The sequence below is a fragment of the Aspergillus pseudodeflectus genome (assembly GCF_044049435.1).
Source record: "Aspergillus pseudodeflectus strain CBS 756.74 chromosome Unknown BJX68scaffold_39, whole genome shotgun sequence".
In the NCBI taxonomy this organism is placed as follows: Eukaryota; Fungi; Ascomycota; class Eurotiomycetes; order Eurotiales; family Aspergillaceae; genus Aspergillus; species Aspergillus pseudodeflectus.
The window spans coordinates 194,852-211,973 of record NW_027263815.1 but is presented as its reverse complement, the minus strand read 5'-3'; the positions used below and the strand labels follow the sequence as shown (position 1 = coordinate 211,973).

General features: G+C 54.4%; 7 protein-coding genes across 7 annotated transcripts; 2 read left to right on the top strand and 5 right to left on the bottom strand.

Annotated features, from left to right (window-relative positions):
* Positions 1-390: 390 nt before the first annotated feature.
* Positions 391-3,326, bottom strand: BJX68DRAFT_137962 (ankyrin repeat domain-containing protein). Its single transcript, XM_071036415.1, has 2 exons — positions 2,859-3,326; positions 391-2,796 (listed from the first exon to the last, which is right to left on the bottom strand). Exons 1-2 carry the CDS (start codon positions 3,013-3,015, stop codon positions 773-775), a joined length of 2,181 nt encoding a protein of 726 aa, XP_070896385.1. The 5' UTR covers positions 3,016-3,326; the 3' UTR covers positions 391-772.
* A 94-nt stretch (positions 3,327-3,420) lies between these two features.
* cat1 (catalase catB) lies at positions 3,421-6,083 on the bottom strand. The gene is made up of 4 exons (XM_071036413.1): positions 5,653-6,083; positions 4,963-5,604; positions 4,752-4,916; positions 3,421-4,705 (listed from the first exon to the last, which is right to left on the bottom strand). Exons 1-4 carry the CDS (start codon positions 5,932-5,934, stop codon positions 3,638-3,640), a joined length of 2,157 nt encoding a protein of 718 aa, XP_070896384.1. The 5' UTR covers positions 5,935-6,083; the 3' UTR covers positions 3,421-3,637.
* Positions 6,084-6,787: 704 nt separating this feature from the next.
* Positions 6,788-10,723, bottom strand: treA (alpha,alpha-trehalase treA). The gene is made up of 3 exons (XM_071036414.1): positions 10,385-10,723; positions 8,595-10,328; positions 6,788-8,549 (listed from the first exon to the last, which is right to left on the bottom strand). Exons 1-3 carry the CDS (start codon positions 10,394-10,396, stop codon positions 7,140-7,142), a joined length of 3,156 nt encoding a protein of 1,051 aa, XP_070896383.1. The 5' UTR covers positions 10,397-10,723; the 3' UTR covers positions 6,788-7,139.
* A 710-nt stretch (positions 10,724-11,433) lies between these two features.
* Positions 11,434-11,832, top strand: BJX68DRAFT_269451 (uncharacterized protein; the record flags this gene model as incomplete). Its single annotated transcript, XM_071046357.1, has 1 exon — positions 11,434-11,832. One exon carries the CDS (start codon positions 11,434-11,436, stop codon positions 11,830-11,832), a length of 399 nt encoding a protein of 132 aa, XP_070896382.1.
* A 319-nt stretch (positions 11,833-12,151) lies between these two features.
* On the bottom strand, positions 12,152-13,559 carry BJX68DRAFT_269450 (putative proline oxidase Put1; the record flags this gene model as incomplete). Its single annotated transcript, XM_071046356.1, has 2 exons — positions 12,152-12,980; positions 13,024-13,559. 2 exons carry the CDS (start codon positions 13,557-13,559, stop codon positions 12,152-12,154), a joined length of 1,365 nt encoding a protein of 454 aa, XP_070896381.1.
* A 1,340-nt stretch (positions 13,560-14,899) lies between these two features.
* Positions 14,900-15,594, top strand: BJX68DRAFT_269449 (uncharacterized protein; the record flags this gene model as incomplete). The annotated part of the gene is made up of 3 exons (XM_071046355.1): positions 14,900-14,951; positions 15,004-15,060; positions 15,125-15,594. The coding sequence occupies 3 exons, from the start codon at positions 14,900-14,902 to the stop codon at positions 15,592-15,594; spliced, it is 579 nt and encodes a 192-aa protein (XP_070896380.1).
* Positions 15,595-15,679: 85 nt separating this feature from the next.
* Positions 15,680-16,799, bottom strand: BJX68DRAFT_138069 (pyrroline-5-carboxylate reductase). The gene has a single exon (XM_071036417.1). It carries the CDS (start codon positions 16,688-16,690, stop codon positions 15,764-15,766), a length of 927 nt encoding a protein of 308 aa, XP_070896379.1. The 5' UTR covers positions 16,691-16,799; the 3' UTR covers positions 15,680-15,763.
* Between the last annotated feature and the right edge of the window lie 323 nt (positions 16,800-17,122).

Genomic DNA, 17,122 nt, shown 5'->3' with positions numbered 1-17,122 from the left:
TGACCACATGGTAACGCCGTGGCCTCGAGTCCTATTTATCCATCTCTGCTCTATACAGCCTCCAGTTGACTTGGATCAAGTCAGGGTTTGTGATGCGTATCGGCCAGGCAGCTCTTGACGGCATCGCAATTCCGAGATGGATCAAGAATCGTGGCTTACCGATCACCACGCCACACTGTATTCCGTGGCGAACCACGATAAACGCTGCGAGGTGTGGCCTGAAATAGGTAAAGGAGCATATACAAGCTGTAGCCCTAGGCTTACTGGATCTTACTGAGGGCTCACATAATCAGCCACCGACGTAATCCGCAGTCTGGATTGGACAAGAACCGCGCCCGATTGCATGGAGACTCGGCTGTCATGCTTGTGAATCAGGAACGCCTTGCTTGGAATTGGATATGCCCTCAAGTCAGAATTACTGTTGTAGAGAACCTGACGAGATTGAGGGCTCTTCGGAACCCGATGCCACAAATGATCACTCCCAACACCATCAACGAACGCACCGATCCTTTGAGAAAGCCAATGTGATTGGTGTCTTGGCTTTGACCCGAGCTCATTCGTGATCTGACGAGACTGTAGAGTCCGCGGTTCTTTGGTAGAAAGGAACCTCAACGACTTCATTCCCAGCACCGAGCAACAGGAACCCTGGCATAAACACCACAATACAGCCAGGACCTGGTCATGACCATATCAGTATCCAAGTCTCTTGCTCCAGACAGCTCTCACCTCGAACATCAGCCGTCGCCAGAATAGGCCGAATCGGCTCCTGCTCTCACTCTTGCTTCTCTTTCTCCTCCTCCAACTTGATCGACATGATGTTTATCATCTCATTCAGGACGCAAGCCATTTCCTCGCCATATTTCACCATCATCTTCCTAAACTCCTCATCCTCCTCCAAAAAAATGCCTCCCCCTTTCCGCAAATCCGCCAACTGAGTCTGGGTTCCGGCGACGCGTCTCTCAGCTTTGCTCATCTCAAGTCGGACCACGTCCCGTGGGACCCGATATTGTGGCTCGAGCAACAGCCGTACTATCTTAACCTTTCCTTCGCGTGCAGCACAGGCCAGTGGCGACTTGTCGATTGGTGTCGCGTCCCAAGCGGCTGGTCCCGCTATGTCAAGGAACATCCTCACGACAGCCGCGTGTCCTTTCTCTGCGGCCTCGCAGAGCGGTGTTTTGCCTTCTGACTCCACCGGCTCGATCTCGATTCCGGGGTGCGCGAGGAGGAGCTTCACCAGTTCTATCTGGCCGCTTGAGGCGGCGTAGTGGAGAGGAGTCCGCCCGGACATGTCTTGCGCATTCGCATCAAAGACCGGATGCGCCAGGAGCGCTGCCATGATGGCTGGATCGAGGTCATCGTCATCCGGCAGCGCCTGGAGGAAATGCGAGGTACGCCGGACTGCCTGTGGGCCTAGAGCGCGCACCGCGTCGAAGCGTGGATGGTCGAGAATCGCGCGGACGTGCCCGATTTTGTTGGAGCTAATTGCAGCCTTCAGGACAAGCGGCGGTGCGTGCTGTCCTGGCTGTTCTTCCTGGGGTGCGGTGTTGATCTCCGCATCTTCAAAGGAGAGGAGGTACCGAAGAACATCCTCGCTCCTCCCAAACTCCGCGGCGCGATATAAAGTTCCGCCAGCAAGCATCCAGTTCTTCTCGTCGCCGGAGTTCATCTCCATGACCGTCTTGGCGATGGCCAGGCTCCCGCCTCTGATGACGACGCGACACATGGTGCGCGGGGGAATCTCCAGCTTATTCCAAGTCCGACCAGAACGAGCCAATATCGCATGGAAGATTGTGTCTCGTCCCGTGGCAGCAGCGAGGACCAACGGGGTGACAACAGTTCCCAGCTCCGGGTTTCCGATTCCGTCTCGGATTTCCATATCTATGTTCTTGCACGAGAGGAACTCCTGTACGACGTCGTCGTAGCCTCGTTCGACCGCATAGTGTATCGGCGCGCGATCCGTCGAGTCCTTGATCTCGGTTCGAAGGCCCTCCGGTTGAGCAGTAAACAAGGCTTTCACGACACCTGCCTGTCCGGCACACGCAGCCCGGTACAATGGCGTGACCCCATCATTGTTCACGACATCACAATCCACCCCGTTGTTGATCAGCCACTCAACAGCCTCGGTATGTCCAGCAAGAGCTGCAAAGTGCACCGCATTGTCCCCATTTCCGACCGTAAGCGTGTGAAAATCGGCTCCTTGGGACGCTAGGAACCGAAGCACATCCACACGCCCACCTACTGCGGCAGCCATGACGGGTGGGTAGAGCCAGCGATCGCTTGGATCGGAGTTTAAGTCGATGCCCAGAGAAAGAATCCGTTCGAGGTCAGAAATCCGACCGAGGTATGCGGCGGCCATTAACGCGGCGATGCGCCATTGCTGTTTTTCATTGTTGAGGGGTCCGAACATGTCGATGCCGTGGTCCTGGCCGGGTTGTAGGGTGTCGAGAACGAGGTTAGGGCCGATAATGGTCGTGAGAGTTGAAATCAGTGCTTCTGTGTAGACATCTCGTAATCTTGTCGCCTCCTGTTGTAGAGGGGGCGACAACTCGCCCCTAGTGAGGAAATCCGCACTCAATGCTGCCCCATCGGCAATCGTTCGAACAACCGAGCATACATCATCCCCATCTCGACTCACAGTTGCGGTCGCAGTCCGAAGAACCAAATGTCGCAGTAATCGCTCCACAAATGCGACCGTGGATGGTCTCGCGGCGCCGCGCCTCAACGGGAGCTCCCGATCCAGCTTCCCCGCTCGGAGCGCAGCGAGGACGTGGTCGATGACGAGATCATCAAACGTGCCTGGTACAAGTCAATCTTTTCGCCTGCGAAGGGAGACGACAAAGAGGAGAATATAAACTCACGACTAACAAGCCTCAAACGCAAAAACCACCGCACATGTTCCTTGCATGTGGCGCGCTCGCGGTCGTTGTCCCATCCAAGCCGGCCCCAGCGCCAGGAGGGGGTGACGAGGGAGAGGATGTCGGAGAGTAATTCCGTGGGTAGAGTAGGTGGGCACATTGGAGATTGCAAGATGGAGAAGACGATAATATGCAAGAGATAGATCCGAAGTGGGCTGCAGATGCGCTCATCTCCAGGCCACGAGTGCGCCAAGCCTGCAGTGTGGCTCTCACTTGAGTTGGAGGCTCAGAGGCACAACAGTGCGAGAATAAGCAGGCATCATTACGAGTATCAATCTTAAAGAGCATCTCGATAAAGGGCAGGAGTTGGTCTAGCCAAGAGTGGGGAGATTTTGTGATGAAGGAAAGGGGATGACGGGCTCAGGTGGCCATTTGCTCTTTCCCAGATTCTTTTCTACTCACGACGCCTCGATCGTTATCTTGACTTTGTTTCGATTCGAGTAAATATTCCGCATGGTATACCGCAGCCCGGTGCTCGGCAGACTTCGGATACATATATTTCACATGATGGTTGCTCAGCTTCATTTGTTCCCCACATTTTGGCCAGATAAACACCAAGACTGAATTATTAAAACTTCTTGTAGTAATGGACAAAATCATCCGAAAGTGAGTTCTGCAGTCTACCAACTCTTAGATAGCTCAGAATAGATAACGTAGGATAGGAATATATTAATTGTCGATAGCAATGTATCTCTCATCCGTGCTCTTCTCTCATGAGAACTCTATTGATCAACAGGGAAGCGCTCGACAAAGCGGAACGTCGTCAGACCCTCCTGGACACTGTGAACGAAAGCCCCGTCAACACTCTCAGACACATAAACACCCTTGCCCTCAGTGTCAATGCCAGCGCTCTCGAAAGCAGCCGATCCAGATCCAACAGCGGCGACGGGCTTTCCGAAGCGGAAGGCGTCGGTGAGGATCTCCGAGGGGCGGCCGGCGGGGTACAGGGTCGAGGTGGCGGTCACCATGTTGGTGAAGAGGTCCTCGGTCCCGGGAGCAACGACGACGGCGTCGAATTGAATGGCGTCGGAGGCGGAGTAGGTCTGGTCCACCCCGTCGGCGAGACGCTCAGCAACGACGACGACGTCAACTCCTTGGCCATCGAGCTCGGCAGCGAGAGCAGTGGCAACGCTGAAGGACTGCTCGGCATTGACCGAGGCGAGAACACCGACCTTCAATCCGGCGAGGCTCTTGAGCTGCAGACCAAAGGTACCGACATCGGCGGTCGTGTTGTCGTGGTAGTAAGTGGTGTCGGGCTCAGGCACCTCGACACCAATGGCGCGAGCGACACGGCTAGCAAGGTCATGTGAGATGCGGTTCAGCTGGATGATCACGTTGTTCTTGACGACGTCGCTCTTGACATTGGCGTTCTCGAACCGCATGGCGTTGACAATAAACTGCTGCTCGGCGGGGATCAGAGAGTTGAAGAACAAACGAGGCTGCGACCAGACATCGTCAAAGGTCGAGCTAAGCGCACGGACAAAGTTGCCATTAGCTGATCGATCAGGAGCAGTGAAGAAGCCGCGGCCATCAGTCTGGTTGGCCTGTTTGGGAGATCCGCTGTTCAGGGTATTGGGTGAGTACGCGTTCGGGTTCAGCGGGATGAACATCTGACCGGCACCGTCGCGGTTGTTGTTGTGGATGGAAACGCGAGGCTGGTTGATTGGGAGCTGTTCAAAGTTGGGGCCACCGTTGCGGTTGAGTTGCGTGTCGAGGTACGAGAAAAGACGACCTTGGAGGAGCGGATCCTCGGTGAAGTCAACACCACGGACGATGTGGCCCGGTTGGAACTGTCTTGTTAGCATGGCATGGATACAATTTTAAAGGGTGACATACCATGATCTGCTCAGTCTCGGCAAAGTAGTTGCGAGGGTTGCGGTTAAGTGTCATCTTGCCCAACGGGGTCAAGGGGACGAGCTCTTCAGGGACAATCTTGGTAGGGTCGAAGAGGTCGAATCCGAAGCGCAGCTGGTCTTCCTCATCCATGATTTGCACCGCAAGCTGTTTCGTCAGTACAATCTATCCAGTTCGGTGAAATTCGACGTACCTCCCACTCAGGATAACGCCCAGCCTCGATCGACTCAAAAAGGTCCTGGCGCATGTAGTCGGGGTTCTTGCCGGAAATCTGCTGCGCCTCTTCCCAGACCAAACTAGCCTTACCCTGCAGAGTCTTCCAGTGGAACTTGACGAGCTTCGACTCCCCGTCATCAGTAACAAAGCGGAAAGTGTGCACACCGAATCCATCCACGTGGCGAAACGAGCGTGGGATACCGTGACCCGACATGGCCCAGAGCAGGGTATGCAGGGTGCTCGGCTGCTGGCTGAAAAAGTCCCAGGCGGCATCGTGCGCCGTCGCAGCTTGCGGAATCTCACTATCGCCACGGGGTTTGACGGCGTGGATCAGGTCGGGGAAGCGGATGGCGTCCTGGATGAAGAAGACGGGAATGTTGTTGCCGACGATGTCGAAGTTGCCCTCGTCGGTGTAGAATCGGGTCGCGAAGCCGTGGACGTCCCGGGCGAGGTCGGAGCTACCGCGGCTACCGGCGACGGTGGAGAAGCGGACGAAGACGGGGGTTTCTTTGCCTTCACCGTGGAGGAAGGACGCGGCGGTGATGTTGGAGAAGTCGCCGTACGAGGTGAATACACCGTGGGCACCTGCACCACGAGCATGGACAGCCCGCTCGGGGACCTATCGTTGTCAGCGAGAAATATGAGACCTCTTGGAGAGTGGACGCACTCGCTCATGGTCAAACCTCTGAATCTTCTGACGGAAGATAAAGTCCTCCAGCAAAGTCGAACCTCGCTCGCCGGCCTTGAGACTGTTCTGATCCTCGATGGGTCCGCCAACGTCAGAGGTCATGTAGGCATCCTCGTCATTGAGGTAGTACTGCGAAAGAAACTCCTCCGTAGCCTCGGTTGCATCCTGGTGGCCCGTGTCGCGACGATCCAGCTCGCCAGTCATATAAGGGCATACTGCATTGGCAGCGCCAATGAGGCCAAACAGGCCGAGGGCACGCATGGCGAAAGACAAAGAAAAAGGAAATAAGAATAGAGGGGATGAGGGATTAAGAATGTTTAAATCTGCTGGAGGATGGAGCTTGCATTCCTGCCGGCTGCAGCAGCAACGGGGAGCTCCGGAGTTATTTATACACAGGCCTGTCGATCAGCAGCAGCATCGTCTGGGTTTTGGGACAAGCCTGCAGGAACACTGGACGCCCAACCTGAACAGGCAGGAGGGAGCCAGCCCCCAGGGCCAGGCGGTGTCGCTTATTTCAGCAACATGGTCTGGAAGGAGCAAACGGGGATTTTCCCATACGTCAGAACCCGACGGGAAGCAGCAAGGGCTCGGGGGCTTGTCTCCGTGCGGTATAACGGGCGGACGCCCAGGCAGTCGATAGCTCTTGGCCGTGCGTAATTGTGGGCTGATGAGTGGTTGGCGCGGAGGCAGAGGCTGGCAAAGCGTGTGCGTATGTTGTATAAGAGCAGAGGGCGAGGCCAGAGTGCTTGGTAATCCAGTCATCCCCGATTTCTCGCACTTGTTGGGGCTCCACTGGCCTCATCTTGGCACCCGCGCTGTGACGAGTCTGCAGACAGATAAAGAATTGGTGTGACTATTGGTGTGACGGGGTGACTGTGCTAAGCCTGCATTCCTCCAAACTGACAGACGACGATCAATTGGGCTTGTGGCGTCCCATTGTTGAGGACTCCAATCATTCCAACTAAATTTAGCTACACACATCCAAGCCCCCGGCTGAGCTCGAGCATGTCGACTCCAAAGTCGTCAGGCAACCGAGATGAAGGAATCGATCATCATCGTCGCTTCTCACAGCTGACGGAACATTCTTCATCTTTCCGAGACTGATCGACCGGAGATGGAGTTGCGCCAATGATGTTGTTGCTTGACAATCGTCTCCATAACAACATTGCGGGGTTGGTTGTGATACAAACTGGGCCTCTTGGTCCTGAAATTAGTCAAACTGCAGAACTCGACTCTTCGACTTACACATCGGTCGGCATCGCTGAAGAATTCTTAACCGTGGTTCAGGCCCAGTGGTGGAGCGGAGGATGATTTACGTTCCGACGCTACCGGCCAGCAGAGCGCCACAACACTTTATCAAGAGTTACTCCGGGAGTCCGGGGGGAAGGTTCAAGGTATTCAATATTGGAGCTTTGACCGACACTCAGGTCACGTTGTACAGTACTATAGACAAACAGTTTGTCTCGCTATGGAATTGCGACGCGCTTGATTCGCCGTTGGGCGCGTCCCGAGTTTGGTCCGAGGATCACCCATTCCGCCACGGTCGCGCCCACATCTTCGTCCCCATCCCTGAGCGCCTGGTTTCCTGAGATCACAAGAGTCGCGTACCGCGCAACCGGGACCTGTTCATCGAGCTGAATTGTCGTCGTGTTTCCAACTGGGATCCTGATTTCATTCAAATCGGTCGACTCCTCGTCGTAGGGCCGGGACTGCTCGATGTTTGTGAGGGCCGCCACAATCCGTGCGCTCGGCCCCGGGGAAGCCACCGAAACACGGCCCTGCAACGGCTCGTCGTGGAAAATCACCGTCGCGTTGGTTGGCGGCGCCTGAGCCCATTCGAAATGGAAGCCCGATGCGATGGTTTGCGCTCGATCCATCGTTACTCCCAGGTTGACTGTCACGGAGCTGCTGTTGGATGATGTCGGCTGCCAGCGCGTGGAGGTGGCGCCATCCACAACCGAGATCGGGAACTGGCCTCGCTCAAACTCATCAGGCGACGAGACTGGGCTGCATTGCGCCAAGTTTCCTTCAATCGTGTTGATTGTTCCGATCTGTCGGTTGGGGACTGTAAGGGGGCCACGAGTGGGCAGGCGGTGCAGGGTTGCATTCCCGGCCAGACCGACATAAACAGGGATGGAAGCGTTCGCGAAACGTTGATCAGCCGTATCCAAGGGCGGGGCATTTGCAGCACGCTGAATCACGGTGTGCGTATAGTTCGATTGAGCCGAGATTGGCCAGCCGCGCCAGTAGAACGTACGATACTTCACATAAGGGATCTGTGGCGGAAGGTTCGGTTCGATGTGGATGGCGTCGTCAGGAAGGAATCGGAGGCCCAGGTAGCCGAACAGAACGACTTGGTTGGCGCCGCCATGGCCGGTTAGGAACGGATAAGCCGGATGAGTCCCGCCGTTGATGCTCGCGTTGTCTAGCATCTGCTCCGAGAGTTGGAAGAAGGGTGCCCTCGCGTACGGAGCGTACGAATACTGCTGATAAGTAAATGCAGAGCAGCCAGAGGGAGAGACAGCTCCCGCGACGATGGAGAAGATGGCCCAGGTCATCGCCGGGCCATCCGCAGACTGTCGGTTCGCGTAATAGTCGAGATCGGTGAGAGCATTTTCTGCGGTATAGTTGTCGTAGACCAGGGGATAAGTGACGAGCACAACGTCAGCCTGCTTCACTGCCGCGGTTCCGTTCATCGTGGTATATTCTATTGTCACGCCTTGCTCTTGGAGCACGAGAACATTGTCCGAGATCTCGCTCCATGTGTCATTCGGTTCGACGCCGAATTGTTCGCGGAAAGTGTTGGCGTACTCCAGCGTCTCGGAAATCATCGGCATCGTAAAGCCACCGGCGTCGATATGATTGGCGTATTCGTCCTATTCTGTTAGTAGAGACATCAAAAGGATGCGAGGCAAGCTTACAGGATCCGTCATGTTCGTCAATGTCCACGAACTTCCATTGCGTTCCACAATGCTGCCATACAACGTTGCGACGGCATCGTAGATAGGAAAGTGCTTCTCCCGAAAAGTCTCGGTATCTCCGCTTGCTACCCACTGGTAGATCAAGGATAGGCCAATGTCGCCGTTCAGGTGGTACTGGTAGTCCCAGCAGGCGCCGGTTCCAGTACAGTTGCCGAAGCGACCACTAGTCCAGGGATATATCGCTGCATCAGGATCTATATATGTTTGATTCTTAGACCCGGTGTATGTCGTCTTGATATTCTCGCGGGCCTGAGGGAACATTTTGGTGCGGTAGTTTGTGACAACCTGAGCAGCTTCAGGATGAGATGCGACAAGCCCAGGCTGCATCCAGACATCTGCGTCCCAGAAGATCATACCCGCGTATGAATCGGAAACCAAGCCACCTACCGCGAAGCTGTGTTGGTTGAGAGGGGCCTCCGATGCAAGACGGATAGCGTTCTTCCCCACGGTGTTTTGCAACAAGTAGTAGGTATTCGTCACAGCGATGATTGCGGAGTTGATGATATTATCGTCGTCAGGTAGCCGACCCGTCGCAGGATTGATATACCGATCAACCGAGTCTTCGGGTAGGATACTCGCCCACTCTTCGACGTGCGACCGCAGAGATCGAGCATATCCATCTTGCAGGGCCTGAGACACCGCGCGCTTGGCCGTTTCCTGTGGGTCTGCGAAAGCATCAGTAGAAGCAGCACCCACGAATTTTGTGATCCGGACTGTTTCGTTGGCAACAAAGTTGACATTGACTGCTTGGGCAATGGACGACTCATTGCTGCTCACAAACTCTCTATCGGTCACGAGTCTTCGAGACGAAAGGTCGACATGCTTGGATCCAGTCACATTCGCGTAGAAGTATGCAGAAACGTCAGAGATTCCCCATGGGCGAACTGCTGAGAAGATGGCACCATCCTCCTCTGCAGATTCGATGAAATCCGTACGAACGGCGGAATACCCGTCCAAAACGTTGACGACTGACCCTTGGGTGTTTTGCGAAGGGGTTATTTGCAAATCCACCACCGCGTGATTAACATGCAGTTTATTCGCGAAAAGCCGGTACTTGATCGCATAGGAGCCCTTGTTGCCCCTGGGTGTCCACGTATACGACCACGACAAGACGCCCGACTTGAAATCGTAGCTAGAGCTGAAGTCGCTGAGTGTTCTGTTATCCACTGTAGAATCAAGATAATCCTCGCCTCCGAGATCCAATATGAGACCACTCCAGTGAGGTACACCACTGATGACACTTTCTCCTCCATACTGGTTCATCCATGGGAAGTTTGACCCGTTGGTAGTCGCTTGAAGGTCGTAGAATCCAGCGATGGTAGCGAACGACTGTCGTCGGGAATACAACGGCCAACCGTTGATGACATCGCCAGCGACGGGCAGATCAAGCTCAAAGAACGGGCCAACGCTGGACACACTGATGCCGATGTATCCGTTGGCGACAGAGCCGCGGGATTGATAATGGCCTTGATCGAGAGTCTTGGTAGTAAGAATCCATCGGTCCTCATCCCACGTCACTCCCGGGAACATTGTTTCGTAGGTGTTATTGGAGGGGCCGGCATGTCCACTTCCGTGGTGTCGTACTCCATTTTCCACGCGCGTATCGTATTGACTCGGAAGACTCGTCCCTCCGCTGGGGAACTGGGCCAGTAGAGGTAGCCAGGAAGAAATAGACTAGTTCAGAACGAGTTCAGTATGCATCCAGACGTTGATGCAGACTTTGTACTCACCTTGAAGCGCATTTTGCGATCCCGTGCTGTGAGAAGTACCACAGGAGGTCCCGCCGGGCGGCTGGCAGGCAACCGAATATAAATCACTGTGCGCACTGACAAAGTGACGACGAGGTTTCCATTATTCCACCTCCATCTCGTATCCAATATCAGCAAGGAAGATGAAGATCTCTCGGCGCTGACGGAGGCCCAGACGTCTTTCCCCCGCAAAGCTTGTGGAAACTGGGCAAGTGCACCCTGCCCGATGCGACCTCACCTGGCTGACCTTCCCAACTTTTCTTCAACCAGCGGGAGTTTTCCAAGCCACAGTCAAGGGCGAGCACGGTGATTGGGAGCAGGAAGTCTGGAAGAGCCACGCGGAACCACCCTTGTCCATCGTCATTTGGTTTTGGCGTTGGGGAGCCGATGACGTTGCATCCCGAGGCGTTTAGCCGACCGGAACTGGCGGGATCGATCGTCATTATTGAGCGAGCCAGCCTGCGAGGAACAACGGTTGCGCCTATCGGTGGTCGTAGAAAAGACTAGAAAACTTGAAAGTGACATTCGTTCCACAATTAGTCAGATAGATCAGTGAAATTGATGGCCGGACTGACCCCGAGCTCCCCATGTTTGGCTCGCAAAGCCGATTGCGGAGCGCTGGAGAGTGGGACCGACCGTGGCAGGGGACACGGGGAAATAAGAAAACTTACGGCATAACATAACTTGCCGGGGATAGGGCTTGCCGAAGGATCTCAATCGCCTTATTGTACGTGTCGCTGTCGGTTCCCAGAAAGCGTCTCAAAAGGCTTGAGGAAGGGGGAGAAGGAAGAGTGACTCTGTGATGAGGGAGAATCGCGGCCTCAGGCAACTCAGGCAACAGGGGATGATGGATCACCAAAAACACCAAACACCGAAACTCTTCTTTCCGTCCAAACCTCTTTTGCAACCAAGGCAGCTTTAATCAAAACCATTGATTCACAATCATTCATCTCAGTCTACCTGCTCTTCGCTCACTATCGCTACAATTTCTATGTCGCTTGGCATCCTTAGTCGTCCACGGTTAACGCAGCATGGGCAACCCCTCCTTATTTGTGGCCCTTTTTCAGCCACGCTACGGCAACTTCCAACACTGGGCGCTTCACCTTCACACCGATCAAGAGGACCTCATCTTTGAAGTCGACGGAGAACATCCTTCCTTCACCAAAGTTACCTCTCCTGCCAAACCTACCGATTCCAACAGCCTTATCGAGTCGCTCTGGGTCGGGGAAATCGGAATACCGGACGTTGCTACGTTGAAGCAAATCGTCGATGGAGCGAGGGTGGATAACGAGACATTTGAATGGGACTGTCAGGAATACGTGCTGAAAATTCTTGAAGCGTGTGAGCGGGAAGCGATCCTTGAGGAAGAGGATCTTGACTTCGCCGAGACAAAACAAATTCTCAAGAGCAGGAGGGGCCCAATATTGTGAGATCCTGGTGTGACCTTGAAAAATGGCAGACACAAGACCAAGCAAACTTTCCGTGCGCTTCCAGCCTCGTACTGACGCCACTATTACTAAAAGGATCGACAATTCAAACCATAGCAAATAGCTGACTCTACAGAGTAGCAGGTACAGGGTTCTCCGCACTCTCACGCTCGGTTGTCACGAGGTTCCTGTCTCACTGCTGGCATGATGTAATTTGTGGGGCATCGCATGACACTTCTCTTCTCGCCCGGGAGAGCTCAATCTGTATGTCCGTGCACGCTGGCGCAAATTCAAAAGGCGGGGATAGGGTACATCAATTGGTCTACCAGGCAATCCGTCGCCATGCTTCCTTTCTCAGCGCAACAGCCGTGTGCCGAGTTCTCTCCATGGCGGACTGATTCTCGATTGCCCTGCGCAGTAGGAAATGGAGGCACTCTTCTAGAGATCCCCAGGCCAAACACTTGAAGACTCCTGGCTCTGCAGATTGCCCCCAGCTCTGCCCCGCGGTGACATCACTTGCAAACTTCTGTGCCAATAGCTCGCAGCTCACCTCGTCCGCCATACCCTGCAGTTGACCCAGTTCAACAGGAATTGTCGGGAGTTTGTTGTGCATCCGGTACCGCGACAGCGAATAGGCTTTTCGGACGCTTTCCGCGTTATGCGTCGCCACGAACAAGCAAACATCCGGGAACATGTGCGGGGAAGCTGAGGCGTCTGTTGGAAACTGGCGCGTGAGCAGAGACTGTACAATGTGGTTATAGTTACTATCCGTGGCGGCCTTGTTGTCGTGGATTCTCGATCGATAATCATGGGCAATGTAGGCGCCTCGGACCAACTTGATTCCCAATGTCCATCCTTCGGCTTGTGCAAGTTTGAGATGGCGACTGACGTTCTCTGCTGACGATTTCAGGTACGCTTGGATCGTGTTGAAGACAACCACGTGCCCCCGTCGATTGAACTGCCTCATCAGATCAATGGTCCAGTTGTCGATGGCTGATTGGAAAACTTGCTGCTCTGCATCGATCCACAGGCGTGACCCCTGCGCTGCAGTGGCCGCACAGATCTCCTCGATGGCTTCCTGAATTCGGGGAGGTGGCATTTGATCACCTCGTATGAGAGCTTCGACTGCAGCTGGGCCAGCCCCCGTGAATCTGTCTCGTTAGATCCCGCAGCTTTTCGACAGGGTGAACTCACTTGACGTTCATGTAGTCGCCTTGGCCAATCATCTTAAGAGTACGAAGGTTGCCGTCTTTCCACTCATCGACGGCGCGGTCCCAAACTTCTTGCTTGGCGTTTGACGAGGCAGGCAAGTGTTTGGCATCGTCCATGTTCGCCACAGATTCCCGAGCATACCCTAGGATCACACCTTTGAAACCAAGAGCCTTCATTTTCTCGACCGAACGACGGACCTCAATCTCGTTTTCGCCGGCGCAAAAGTGATTATATATCGTCTTTCGCAGAAAATAGCGCATGGCCGGGTTCTTCGACGGGTGAATGACCGAGGACTTGGAGTCAATCACGTACTTCAGCAGTCCCAAGGCGGGCTTCAGAAGCGGCGACGAGATCACTGATGTAAACAGCACCGAGTAGATCAGGCTCTTGGTTGGCAGGACCGCCAGTGGTGAGCCTTTGGCTGCCGGAGCTGGTAGTAGAAGGCCATGCTGCGTAGTCGACGAGCTGCACAGCCTGATTCCTGTGTAAAACAATGATGGGCGTGTCCGCCATACCATGTTGGGGTTCATTCCGTTGGCAGTGCTCACTTTACGAAGTTGGAGCAGGCGATGTTACGCTATTTATCTCCAAATGAGGGGTTCGCCCGCTAAGCCACCTACATATACGACTCTACCTGCAGTTCATACATCCATCACACGATAGTTGCGTTGGCCAGTTGCCTTGCCATGCATGGCTGAGACATATTTTGAAGTCCTTGCGCAAAGCACCGGTCCAGGTGCCGTCATAATATAGAAAGTTGATCCGCGGTACCCATCGGAGATTGTTGAGATATCTTATCTCCCGTCATTTATATATCTTTCGGCGCCGCTAATCTGCCACCCCTCACCTCCGACGACCCCGCGCTTATCTTCCGCTCGACAACCCATCAAATCTGTGTTCTTTTCTTGTATGACATCATCACCAAGTTGAACTTCGTCAAGGAATCTTCTTCGTTACGACCGACAAGAGATATTTTCCATTCGGAAAAGCTCACCCATGAAAACCCATCGGTCTCCTGAGTCACCTGCGCGTCCTACCCGGCCGCTGCTAGTCACGCTGGGCTCGACTGAAAGATCGCAGACGGCTTCGGTCTCCAACTTAGCCCATCGAGATTGGTTGGATCGTTATGGCCAGGCGCGGTTGACACGTACGATTAGCGATACGGCATCGCCTGCCCTATGGAGCGATTGTACCGGCGAGACCTGGAAAAAGATCTACGACCAAAGTACGGCCCAATCTTAAGCGCGGGTAGACACAGCGAGGATCCCCAAGAAGCCGGCTTTGTGCGACGTTAACTCGTCGCACAGTCTGAATCAGGGCATCAGTCAAGAGCGATGTCAGAAGAAAATCAGCTCAGGGGCTTTGTACGGCCCCTGCAATGCTGGGACTAAGTTTTGCCGCCAATTCTAATAATACCTGACCTTCCTGCAGGGCATCTGTGAGTTGATCTTAGGAACCTATCGTGCTTCGCAGCTTTGTCTTTGCAAAACGCAGGCTAACCTCACCGAGCTCTTGGATCCAACAGAGGAGGTTTCGCTCCGACTCTTTGCAGCTCGATCGGCTCTGAGAAGTCTTAAAATTAGGTCCAGGCTGACCACAACGCGCCGTTAGTTCCAGGGAGAAGGAGTCAAGGACAAAGGAAGGCTTGCTCAGCCCAATCAGATTACACCGAAAGACCAGCTGAAGGTGTACCGTCGTTGCATCGCGAGAGGATCCTTGTCATTTTAAAAATAAGCACTCATTCCAATCAGCGTTGGCTTCCGTTTGTCGTGACTTTCCCAGGCGAACGACGAGTTTACCCCCCCGCTTCTTCCCCAGGAACCATCCTCTCAATTCATGATCGCGAGGGTATGCCATCATGCTCGCTTTTCTGGTCGATATCTTTTGGACCCTCGCGTTGGTCCGGGCAGGTATGTCGTTCACACCTCTTCAGGCTCCGCCAGAATTCTGACACGAGAGCAGCGTTCGAGGATGATTTTGAGATCGTTTCGCCCACTCCAGGTCAGAATTTCTCCGCAGGTGACCCCATAACAGTGGCCTGGACCCATGGTTGTGGGTGCAAAAGCCCAAGGACTCGTGGTAGATTCCGGCGCGATGCCCCTTATCAGCGCGAACGCGACAGCGACGATGAACATCCAGGTGTACACGACCCACGTCGTTACTGGAGATGTTTACAGTGACGGGACTGGCGTGTACAGTATTTTGGTCACCGAGGCGACTTCCACAACTTCTACTCCCACCACTGTTGATCACACCGTGACTGAGACTCCTACACCAAATCCGACCAGCACCTCCTCCGACAGCGAACCTACAGGGACGCCACTGTATTATCCTCCAATGATAAGGGAAGGCATAGGCGGCGATGATGAAGACTATATGCAAGATGATGGGGGTCTGTCGTCGGGCGCAAAGGCCGGAATAGGTGCTGGGGTTGCCGTCGGGACTGTGCTTCTCGTGGTTGGAGCAATCTTACTCCACCGGCGACACATGAGGAGGAACCCGCCCAAGACGATACGCGAGATTACGAGCGGGCCCAGTCAGACGGAGCTATAAGGCGTGTGTCGGCTTCTACGCCTCGTGGGTTCGGAAGCGACAGCGGAGGAGTATGAACGAGCATAGTGATGATGTTCGAATTGGATACTCCAAGCTAGAGAGTTGACTATACTAGTGACATCTGCCTGACTGATACTGCCAGGACTACCTCGGTTGCCGTTGCAGCCAGCTAATTAACAGAAAGAATGAATCTACTTTGCGTTGATCGTGGGCCTTGACGTGTCACTCCTGACGGAGATTCCCTTGCAAAACACGATATCCCCTCCACCATAGCGTCCGCGAGCAACCCTCTCACACCGTGTTTCTCGATCTGGTTCAGAGTTTTGATTATAGGCCCTTTTGGACAAGTAGCAGCCGACTCTCTCATCTGCAGCAGGTGGTGTTGACGGCCCATGGGGGCCGCCAACCCGAGCAACATCCGATGCCCAATCGCGATTGTCTCCGCCTGGGTCAACCCGGCTTCAACACAGCCGTCAAACATCCCACTAAGAGCAATACTCATAACCGCCGGCCCGGCACCGGCCAACATGGCGCCCGCGTAGAAGGCGTCCCCAAATAGGAACTTGACTGCCCCGATTTGTTCAAAAATCCAAGTGACCATCGCCAATCTCTCCTCAGGAAGCGGCTCAGGGTTCTCAATGATAGTCATGGACAATCTCCACCCCGCTGCGAGATTCGGCAGCGCGCGCACCACCGTAGGTACCAGGTTCGTCGCCTGCCCGTTTACCTGCACTCGATCATTAAGCGCATCAACTATCTCCTGCGGCGTCCTAGTCTGCAGCACACTGATCACCAGCTTCTTGGACAACTCAACGCGTAGTCCCTCGGTGTTGAGAATGCCATCTAGGTCGCCGGGCCGACAGGCGAGAATCACTGTCCCAGACTCTCGGATGGCAGGCAGATTGTTTTCGCTTGTGTAGATGGTGAGACGATGCCTATCTTCGTTGTGTAGCTGTCGCAACTTCTCAGCCGTTTCTCGTCTCCGCGTGGTTACGATGAAGTGCGTGAGCTTCTCATTGTCTTCGTCTGGTGGGGGACTCGTTGCGGCGAGGAGGCCGCTTAGAAGGGACTGGCCCATGTTGCCTGTGGAACTCATTGTCAGAGGGGCATGTTTGAATGGGCAGAGTGATGGGGAGCTAAGATTGACGACATACCGCAGCCGATGATCGCGAGGGTTTCGGACACGGGTGTCGAGGGGGTGTAAGGGCTACTATCTGCTGGAGGAACGGGGTCCCCCATTGCGGCTGTAAGTTGGGTTATAAACGATAATTCAAATGAGTGAAGGTTTGAATTGATGATGGTTGATGCACCGAACAGTTCGAGCGAGTGGCTAGTCGTGACTTCAAGGAAGGTCGAGAAGGACTCGTTGAACAAGGAAGGTGCGATGCACCCCCGTCTCGGACCCTGGTGGCTCCCCATTCTACACTGTCCGGCAAGGAGTTGTTTGAACATCGTGTCTGCATTGTCTTTTCTTCCGTGCTGGATCCCGGCGAAGCTCCTGCCAGAGCCACACTCGGCGGCTGACATT

Coding starts and splice junctions, on each gene's coding strand:
- BJX68DRAFT_137962 (XM_071036415.1), bottom strand. CDS start 3,015: ATGTGCCCACCTACTCTACCCACGGAATTACTCTCCGACATCCTCTCC. Junction 2,797..2,858: donor GCGTTTGAGGCTTGTTAGTC/GTGAGTTTATAT, acceptor GACTTGTACCAG/GCACGTTTGATGATCTCGTC.
- cat1 (XM_071036413.1), bottom strand. CDS start 5,934: ATGCGTGCCCTCGGCCTGTTTGGCCTCATTGGCGCTGCCAATGCAGTA. Junction 4,917..4,962: donor GGCGTTATCCTGAGTGGGAG/GTACGTCGAATT, acceptor CTGACGAAACAG/CTTGCGGTGCAAATCATGGA. Junction 4,706..4,751: donor CCGAGACTGAGCAGATCATG/GTATGTCACCCT, acceptor CTAACAAGACAG/TTCCAACCGGGCCACATCGT.
- treA (XM_071036414.1), bottom strand. Junction 8,550..8,594: donor TGACGAACATGACGGATCCT/GTAAGCTTGCCT, acceptor CTAACAGAATAG/GACGAATACGCCAATCATAT.
- BJX68DRAFT_138069 (XM_071036417.1), bottom strand. CDS start 16,690: ATGAGTTCCACAGGCAACATGGGCCAGTCCCTTCTAAGCGGCCTCCTC.